Source organism: Monopterus albus, unplaced genomic scaffold, assembly GCF_001952655.1.
Source record: "Monopterus albus unplaced genomic scaffold, M_albus_1.0 scaffold132.1, whole genome shotgun sequence".
Classification (NCBI taxonomy): Eukaryota; Metazoa; Chordata; class Actinopteri; order Synbranchiformes; family Synbranchidae; genus Monopterus; species Monopterus albus.
In genome coordinates this window covers 966089-976952 of record NW_018128012.1, presented here as the reverse complement: position 1 = coordinate 976952, position 10864 = coordinate 966089, and the positions used below count along the sequence as shown (strand labels likewise).

The window sequence follows — 10864 nt, the reverse complement described above, 5'->3', positions numbered from 1 at the left end:
GCAGGAGGAGCTATAGAAATTAGAGCAGGGCAGGAACCACAGCAACCGTTGCTTATGTTACAAAACGACAACAGGTCCAGAGCAGATTTAGCCTTATGGACAAGGAATGGACAGTCCATTCCCAGTGATGTCAGTCAACCGTCAGGGATTTTTGTCACCTCCAAGAGTCAGTTAGTTATACCTGAAGTTACTAGTGCATGTGCAGGACACTATAAACCTGAATGACTGCAAGAAACTATAGAGATACGAGTTGTAAATTGCATGCACAGAACAGTAGACCCTTATCTAATCCCAAGACCAACCCCAGTTAGTAAATCCTTAAGTAAGACTCTGAATATCACTATAATCAAGGTTAGAACGGGACATAAAGTTACTTTGAAGCCACATTCAAGTTGTAATCTAAAATGCACCCAGGGTAGTAAGACACAGCAAACGAAGAACACAAACTGGACTAAAAATGGGAAGAAGCTCACAGGATGGACAGTAGATGAGACACAGAGTAGCATAAGTAAGAACGTAGTATGGACATCAGACACGGGACTTTATGCAGTAACTGTCAAAGGCGGGGCGAAAGCATGCAATGAGAGTGCAGTTTATTTACAGGTAGAGAAGATGGTATCGTACCCTCAATCGCAACTTAGTAAAGTGGGTGTCAGTGCAGCCCAATCAGCCCCTCGTTACAACCGCAACCCAGGGACATGCTACTATAATCTGTGACATGAAGACTATAGCTGAAAGCTTAAATGACAGCATGATAGAGGTATACAGAGCTGCTACTGTAACATGGTCACCTGACACTACACTGCAGATAGATCATAATCGTACTTTCGTTATAGGAGAAGATTGGTTTAGTGCACATAATCACAGCCTTAGACCAGGGACGCAGAGAACCAGGAGACCCGCAAGGAGCAATAGCACGACTACAACCAGGACAACAGTAGGTCGTGGGTCACGTTTAATAAGGAAAAGACGGGCAGTAGATATTACCATATGGCAAACAGAGCAAAGATACCAAAATGACCCAAATTCATTTGTTTCCATGGCAGCTAAGGTAGCTTATAGTCAGAAAAGCCAACAGCATAAAGAATGTTATGTTTGCTCCCTCTTACCAACTAATTCAATAGAAGGATTCCCTCTTATGGGAGCTCCGATAACTGCATGTGATTTATGTAAACTAATGAATACTGCTACCAACTCAGAGTGCCAAAATATGACCTTAGTGCAGGAACCAGAGTGGTCAGATCTAGGATGTCAGCAAGTGAATAAGTCTGTGACATGCCCCAGTCCTCCCAGGATTACCGCATTCTTTAGAGTAGTAGGACAGGCGATGTGGTGCGTAGAGGGAACAGGCGATGATACCAGCCCATTTTTAGGTAATTTGGAATGCCCACCACCCACACAGGATTATTTTGAAGAAAAGAGTTGTGCCAATAATCAGAATAGGCAGACATGGTTGCAAAGTATTTTAACTAAAACCTCTGTTAAAGTGCCAAAGAATATGAGATGGTCATGCGGCAGCATAGGATTTAGTTATCTTCCTCCACTAAGACAATGGAGAGGTAAATGTTCTTTGTTTTATATTACACCAGCGATGAGAGTTACTAAATATCTTCCCAGCATAGAAAGATTTGAACAGCATCTGACAGCCGTGGGAGCTAAAAGAGCTAAAAGAGATGTAGAGGCTAAATATGCTTGGGACCACAGTAATGACCCATATTTTACACATCATCAAACCAGCGTTTCTAGGTTCTTTGGGGCATTGTTACCAAGTTATGGAGTGATGCAGGCATTAGATCAAATCAGAGGCTTGTCTAACATTACCTATGAATTAGCAAATAGAACCACCACAAGTATTTCCCTTATGCAGCAGGTGTGTGTGTGTGTGTGTGTGTGTGATGCTAATTTGTATGTTAAACTGGCCAGGTGGTCATCTCAGGATGTGGGTCCCCGGTCTCTGCAGGACATCCCAAGATAAAGCAGAACTTGTAATATGTTAAGTGGGGAGATGCAGACATCAAAGGCAGCTGGAGAAGGTATGCGAGTTGTTAGATGTGAGACAACGGTAAGAGTTTTATAGATGTGTATTGTATCACTTTGGTATAAAGGGACTGCCCCTTTATCAGTCACTCAGAGAACTCTGAAAAACTGCGTTTTACATTTTATTTGACTGAAAGTCACAAAATGTAAAACGCTTCAGGTGATTTTGAAATGTTTTAACTACTCATCTTGTAATGACTGTCACTTCCGTTCTACTTTCTGAGTATGAACTATCATATGCAGTAAAAGACGACAATATGCTAGGATGGTGACATCACCCAGTAAAGGTACTGCCTGGACCAATCACATAGGAGGGACAATCGGGATGTGGACGCCCAAGGGAAGAAAACTCCTTTGTTTATCTTGTTAGCATTAGCATTCGTTGCTATTCACTGTCAAATTTTGGCCACAGTTAACGCAATATAACAACACACCATGCATTTTCTTTAGTACTGGATGTTAAACTGTGTTTTTTTTTAATCTATCAACACCGCCACACAGGTGGTAGACTTGGTGCTAACGTAGAGCAGGATACGTTAGCGGCACGGCTAACCAAAACACAACAGAAACTCACAGACACATGAATGAAGAAACTCATATTGATTCGTCACAACGTGGCTGTATCGTTCACACCTACAACACTCCCCCTTGAAACTCCTCGCCCCCGACCAACGCAGTTGCATTTAAGGTGGATCACTGCGAATGTACCATCACACCCTGTCATTCTGGCTGCGGCCTGGCTTCTGTTATGTATTGATATTGCGGGACAGCTTATGCCTCGATGAGAAATATCATCATGTTTTAATATCATGAGATCTCGTCACACCCCTAAATGAAAACCATTCTAACTAACGGACACAGCCATGATCACTAGCCAGATCAGGTCATGCTAAGAGGACGTGATCCCCTGACACTGGGGACCATGGTGTAGTTCCTTTATAGCCTAACAGCTTTTTACTTCTAGCGACCATATTTGGGCTTCAAACATCATAAAACTGGTGTTCACTTGTGAGGATTATCTTGCTGAACAAAATGTGTAACTGTTGTTTGTCACAGATCTTATTTTTTGCAATAATCCAGAAGCCTAAGGAAAAACTCCCATTGGCTTTTTGTCGATGGAACCAGGGTGATACTAACTTCTGGGCTGGCCTGCAAAATACACCATCCCCACAGCGCTCTGTGGACCTTGTGGTGACATCGTTTTGTCAACTGCTGTTTCCACAATTCAACTTTCAATGTCAGGTTTTTAATCAAGATGGTCAACAATTCTTTGAAAATGTGAACATCTACAATCCAAAACAAGATTGAATCTCCAGATCAACTACTGAACAGACCTTTGTCAACATCCTATATCCTACTCCCTAGGTAGCCATTGTTTTCCATTCATTTTCACATGATAAGAAAATATCTGAAATACAAAGCGTGAACGACTAGACATGGTTTACAAAAGGTCCTGTAGGACTCATGGTTTTAAAACTTGCAAAATCACATTTGTTCAAACAGCTGCCATCGTTCTTACAGCAATCTTCTAGTTTACTGTGAAATATCTAATCAGTTATTTGATTTCTGCGATATAGTGTTTTCTTTAGGTCCTATCAGCTTCTGACTCAGTGGTGTATGAAACCCGTCAAGCCGATAATAGAGCCAACGATACAAACTGTTAGGTATTTTTAGTCAGATAGAAATTGGATAGATACTTTATGTATTAGAAATGTTTACTGGAGATAGGATGTCTAGTTAGACTGTTAAATGCTTAGGCCTGCTTATGAGTTTCTACAGGGTGTTTAATATTATTATTATGACGTGTATAACTGTAGCCTTAGCCATAATATGTTCTTATGTTTAAGTCACGACATGTACTAGAGCTGGTAACAGAGACGTCTCGGTTGACGTTTCTGTGTAGTATGGGGCTAGCCCAACCGAGGGGATATAATGTATAGGCCTGGTGGGTTCAGGGTCTTTTCATCTTACATCTGCCTGCGAGCAGTTTGGAGGTGCAAGATACCTGAGCGTGTAATGTAAATTTTACCTGTGATCCTTTGAATAAATCAGCACTGTTTTGAAGTTACTTGGACTGTCTCGTCTCTCAGAGTTAGCAATGGTAAGAAGAACCAAAGTCCTTCAAAACTGAAATATGGGTAAGGAAGAGAGAAACGGCGTCTTAACAGCTACACTGAGTAGCATTCTGGGAGCTCAGAGCGCAGCCTTAATGATCATTTTACTACTGCAGTGTAAATACAGTGTTTATCACATCTCCTGTGTTAATGTCACACCAGAGACAGGCTCCTCCAGCACAAAGCCTGCCTCATTTCCCGTTCTGCAGGAGACCTTAGATGTGGATCTGACACAGTAATGAAAGCAGCATGTCAACGGTTATAAAATCCGGATTAATCTTAATCTGTATTCTCTATTCAAGATCAAATTCACAGCATGCATGGGTGGTAGGTCTTTGAAGTGGAGGAAGTGTTGCAGGTTAATAAAGTCGCCCAACCTGTGTGACGACAACAATAAAGTGAAACTGTCATCTTTCCTCAGGTGCTTTCCGATCAAACAAACACCAGCCTCTCTAGCAACTAGCCTTGAGTCATTCTGTGGGCAGAAGGGCTCACACTCTCTGGAGCCTGTGTGAAGCAAGAAAACACATTTCACACTAGGAGACATGTCATCATCACTTCGGGGTTTATGAGTTCAAGAGACAAAAATAACAAGAGCAAATGCTGCCTTCAAGTGCTGAACTGAACAAGCAAAGCAAACAGTGGCTAATCTGAAATTTCCCAGGTGCCAAGAGGCAATCTATCACAACAACTGTGGTGCTTTAGTTCTGTTATACAAGTACAGAAAACCATATTAACCTCAGAAGCAAAGCAGTGCTTTAACACTGTGCTGTTTTCAGTGTCAACACCTGCAAAGAGCCATGTGGAACTGCAGTGTCTTGGATGAAGAATAACATGCTCCGCAGGGAGACATTAGCGCAATTAGGTGTCATCTACTCTGTGTGATTAACATCAAAGTGGAAATTAGCAGGTTCCCTGGCCTGGAAAATGTGTGAATTAATAACACTCTCCCTTCCCTCCAGAGCTACAGACGAGGTGTCTGGGGTGCTCAGCAAACTTTTCCAACAAAACTTTAGAAAGTCTGTTCTTGTGTTGAGCAGCTTCCAGGAATGAACGCGTGACTGTATGAATGTAAACCAGGTTGCAGCTGGAAAAAGAAGATGACTGACTTTTAATAGACACCACAGGACAGTAAGTGTAAAAGGCCTTGCTGTGTGTTCTGTGGCTAAGCTAACCGTCCGGCAGATGGGGACCACATGAGGCTTTGAAGAAGAGGTAATTATCCTGCACCACACCCAGACTGTGCGCTGGGCACACCACCCATGACGTCAGTCTTCATCTCACAGGGAGGGACGGAGGAGGTGTGTGTGTGTTGGAACAGGTGAAGGACGGGTGAACATACTGGAGCCAACAGTCCCTGCCCACACACTCATGCTGCACTGACACTATTTAACACTGACCATTACTGCTGTATACTACTGGGTTTGGTAAATACATTTGTAGTGACCAAGGGCAATTTAGTCTCACTGACTGTGAAGGTGGCATCAAATAGGCCTTTTCCACTGCAGGAACCTACCAACCTATAATGGAACCCGTTGTCCTTGGTCCTGCTTTTGTTTCCACTGCCCTCTGCCCACTTTGGGTTCCAGGATCTAAATTTCAGCAACCCCCAGGAGACAGTACTTGTGACTGGTTAAACATCAGCATCATCACATCTCAGGTTTTAGCATAACAAGCACGATATGCAAACATAATCATAGTGAGGTCGAGGTAAACCGGGGACTTCAGCAAGTTGACTGTAGGCAAAGCGGTGAAAATTTTTCTTTGTTCTGTTTGTTGAGCAGCTTTCTGATAAACTGCTCATACAGCCTAGATTTTGTTGCATAAGTAATTTAAGCTTGTATTTGAGGAGCTCACATACACAGCGGAAAATCAAAGCAGTACCAGTCACATCGGGCCTTGAAGTTCTGCTGGGCTCAGTTGGGAAGCTCCAGTTTATGGCTCGTTAAGCTCCCGTGGTGGCAAAACAGTAACTGTGTTGAAAACAGCTTTGTGCAAGTGTGAAAATACAAAGAACTTTAAATTTATGGAACCCAATTTTATTATTATTGTCAGTTACACCATTTTAATTTTATTACATGACATTTTTAATCACAATATTCTGGAGAGAAATATTGTACCTTTTACTACAGTCATCTGCCACTGAAGTAAAGGATCTGAACACTCCCTCCTTTACTGATTAAATCTAAATCTGATCAACTATGTTTGCAGAACAAGTGAAGACTAGTAGAAATCTTTTTGATACAAATGTTGTAGATGTATCAGTGGACCCACTGTAAATTATGTTTGGTCTGAACCTTTAACCTGATTCTTATTTATACCATTGGTGGCTGTTTAAGGTGATGCAGTGGTAAAGCTTAATCTCTGATTTGCCATTCCTGGGTTCGTCTACAGGAAAAGACTGCATATAAATAGGAACTTATTAACTGATTACAGCTTATTCCCCTTCCCTCCATTTATTTCTATGGATGACACACCACACTGCTACTGCTGACAGAGAATTAGAGTATTCGTCCATCTGAGTCCGTGTAGAGCCATTATCCTGCTTTTACTAATGAAGTAATGAAAGTAAAACCTGTGGCATCTGCTGCACCTTATGTGACCATTTAACTGATCTGATACCAGGAAGAACTCACAAAGAAACAGGTGGTTATGAGAATTATTAGTAGCAGACTTTGTACAACACGATGTTAATACTGAACGTTCAAAGTGACTTTTCACTTTCATGTGTTACTGGGAAAGTCTCCACACACATGTATTGTCATACGTGTGCTGCAAATGATAATACTGGTTGCTTGGATCCCAGAAAGGTCTGGTCTCAAATTCCAGCTTTTCCCCTAGGCATCAGACCACACACAGACCTGGTTTATCTCCTGCCATCCTTTCCACCTAAGAGATTATTTAACCCAGGACCTTCTAGTTCTGAGGAGACAGCAAGAACTAGGGGCAGGAATCTTTGGCAATCTCACAATTCAGCATGATTCCAATTCTTGGTGTCACAATTCAATTCAGAAACAAAGGTTAAGAAAAGGCCACTATATTTCAGCTCCTACTCTAGTTGACTGTGTCATACAACCGATTTCTGTCCTGTGCCCACTGAGCTGCTAGTGAAGCTTAACAGACAGTTAAGACAACTGGTTCTGATGAGTATCAAAACAAGTACTACTTTACATACTGCTACCCAGAAGTATGTAAAGTACTTGAAATTATAATTATCTCCACCTTTACCAGCTGCAGCATCAAATGTGATATACACAATAGTGCTTCAATAATTATAATTCAGTAATATTAATGTGCCATTCTGCATAACGAGTACTTTTGATTCTTTAGGTTATTTTTTTATAATTACACATTTGTGCTTTTATTTATGTAATATTTTGAATGAAGGACTTTTACTTAGAGTATTTCCACACTGTGGTACTCCTAACATACTTACTCCTAAAGTACAATCTGAGTACTTCTTCCACCACTGGGTTTTGGTAGCTGGTGTGTTTTGTGAAGCAGAGGTCGGAGGAAAGCAGAGTGCAACATGCAAAAACATCAACAGTGCTGAAAACGTCCCAACCAAGGCAAGTCTGCCACTGATAACATACTGAGCTTTTCTTTGTGTTTAGTGTAACACAAAGTTAAATATATTCTATCAAGTTATATATTGTTGCCTTGCTGTTCACTAAGAAGCTGTAAACAAACTTAAAATAAAAATCACTTTTCTGGAAATTAACTATATTTCAAAATAAAGAAAAAGTGGCCCCAACTTATTCATGATGCCCAAAGGGTCACCAAACCCCACTTTGAGAACCCTGGAGACACCACACCTGCAGTGAAGCTGCGTTAAACAACAGAGTGAAGTAAATGTAGAGCAGAACAAAGATGACTCATTTTTTACCGCAGAAACTTGGCCCATTGGAAGCCAGTCATCTGTTCTCGTTAAGAAACTTGTTAGCAGAAACCAACCCCGCCCTGCTCCCGCTGGTGGCTCTGCTGCTTGTGTGTTGTAGAGGGGTATTTAAAGTAATTAGCTCAGGATCAACCATCTCCAGGGGAGAGAGAGCGAGTCTATCAAAGGTTGTGATAAATAATGAAACACATAAAAGCCCGTCTCCCAGAGCGCCGGCTGCTAGCTAAGCACACTCAGGTCACATTAAGGGAACGCTAACAGCACCAAGTTTGTTCATTCTCTGTTTGTTTACTTTGAGGCCATTTGTAGTTTTTTGCAGGGAGATTAGCAGAGACATAACTATAGTTTACAAATGGCATCCCAGCACTTTTTACTTCCTTTTCATCCTGTTTTATTCTCTGTTGATGACATCTGATTTTGACATCTAGCTGTTTATGATTTGCAAAAGGACTGCACCGAGCCAATGTTTTATAACAGTGTATCACTCAGAAAGAGAAAGCTGGAGTGTAAACCACCAAGCTGCCGATGGGGTTTTCCTGCTGTTACACTACCCAGCTCATCAATTGTGCTTTCTTACATTCTCACTGTTCACAATCAGGCAGATAAACCAGCTAACCTCCCCTGTTTGGCATGGTGTCCAAGGCAGTAATCGGGTTATACCGCTCAGCACTCCCCTCCAGCAGCGTCTCCCTAATCCAATTGTCTTCCAGTAAATGCCTCACACACATTGGGTTGCCCTGGTAACCCAGTCCCAGCCTCCTTGTATTCAGCCTCACAGCTCTGCACAGAGAGCTAAGTGGCACAGAGCGAGTTAACAGTGCTGGCAGGGGGGAAATGCTGGCTCCCGTTTAATCCTTATCTGAGAAAGGAGCTAGACAGAAAAGAAAATAAGAAGGTCTGGGAGGGCAGAGATGGAAAATGTGCAGCGCTTATATCAAAGAGCAAATCAATCTGGGAGGCTAGAGGAGGGGGGTGCAAAGATATATATTTTAATACTTCCACAGCAGCCACAAACAAGACAAAAAAAGCAACCTGCAATACGCTTGACTTATTAACAGAAAACACTGTAGCGAGGCCTTCCTGGACAACATGTAGCATCATGCCATTAAAGCCACACTGACACACAACGGTGCAAGAGATGAGCACACACACACACACACACACACACACAGAGAAACATACTGTGGATGGAGCTGATGGAGTGCACACCCTGCTACATTTGCCTTCCCTTCATGCGTTGCAGTATGATTAATGAGGTGGTGATGGCTGCGGCACTTGCTCTTTTGTGCCACAGGTGAAGATGCAAAAGAAGGAAGATTTGTTGTCTCCATGCTACATCCTAAATACTTGGAAAAAAATGGTACTATATGCAGTAACACTCTTCAGTCGAAGTCTTCAGTGTCCTGTTCCCACTAACCTGTAGATTCAAACCCTACCTCACGTTCCAGTTCACCCACTGGTAGAAAATCTAGTAGTAAAATAAAACTCTTCAGCTCAATTCCAAATTTCTTCCAGCTCTCAGCTGGTGACCAAGACACTGCAAGTCCTCCAACCCCAGCAGCCAATCTAGCATTAGAAATGTCAAACACTAATGTTGATTCCTCCAAACAGGGGCCACCACTGCGTAATGCTCAAACTACTGCATTACAAAATGCAGTAACATTAGTACAAACAAACTGTGATGATTCTCTAGCCAGGTTGGAATGCAAATTCAAAACACGATCGACCTTCATGGTTCCAACTACTGACATTTCAGGCCTTAAAACGTAGCTTCAGAAACCTTCCTACATGAAAACACACAATCCTACGATGAGCATCGCAACAAATCAGAACAAGTGGAAGAAAACGTACATGAACAGCCAGTTCACAAAGAATTACTCAACAAGAAGTTCACTTACTCATGGTGGGATTCCAAGGGTAGGGAGCAGGGCGAGGCCCAGGCAGGGCAGGGCTTTGGACAGGTGAGGTTATTCTCCACTGGGTCTTTCCTAAAGGCACTCATGACCTGAGGAGAAAACCAAAGAAAAACATATGGTCACTTCAGTGCACTCAAAATCCAGTGAACAAGAACAAGAACTACACTCTGACGTTTCCTATCTAAGAAAGTGGCTGCTGGCAGAAACTATTCACCTCTGATTTGACAAAACAATCACTGGGGCCGACAGTTAGACAAAGGGCAGTGCTCTGCATAAAGTCTGTTTTGAAGGATGACATTCAATTAATTGTTTCAACAATTTATGGAGGTTCAAGCCTTTCAAATGTGAGGATTTGCTCATTTTCTCTGTTTTATGTTGAATATCTTTGGGTTTCCAACAGCTGGTCAAACAAAAAAGGGCAATATGAACATGTCAATCTGGATTTTGGAAAAATATGCTAAAAGATATTCACAATTTTCAGATATTTAGAGCTAAAATGATAAAGGAAAAAAAACTGTGGACACCTACATTGATGAAAACTACACAAAGTACAAAGTTGGTTAACATTTCTCTGGGCAGGTGATTAGAAGCTGGCTTTAGTAGCCTTACTGTTAAGTTAGGGGATACTGCCCTGTTTTCTTAACTGTCAAAATGACTGACGGCCTTCAGATTTCTCCATCATTATTAAAAAAGAAATTTGGCTAATGTAACCTCTGCCTTTACCCCTAACACTTAACCATAACAACTGAATATGTCTCTCCTCAACCGGCACCCCAAACCTGATCCTAACCCTGAGCCTGAACCTAACATAAAATCCTCTCTGACTGTCAGTATGGTTTTAGGTTGAACCGATCGACATCTTTGGCCATTACCGACCTGATGGAGGACATTACAAGTGC

At 41.9% G+C, this 10864-nt stretch overlaps 1 protein-coding gene across 1 annotated transcript in view; it reads right to left on the bottom strand.

The window, feature by feature from the left end:
• The window catches only part of usp6nl (USP6 N-terminal like), an 80457-nt gene that overhangs the window by 59692 nt on the left and 9901 nt on the right, over positions 1 to 10864 (bottom strand). The window contains exon 2 of the mRNA XM_020613312.1: positions 9948 to 10054. Coding sequence (XP_020468968.1) covers positions 9948 to 9951 — 4 coding nt within the window. The 5' untranslated portion in view covers positions 9952 to 10054. The remainder of the gene's footprint in view (positions 1 to 9947; positions 10055 to 10864) is intronic.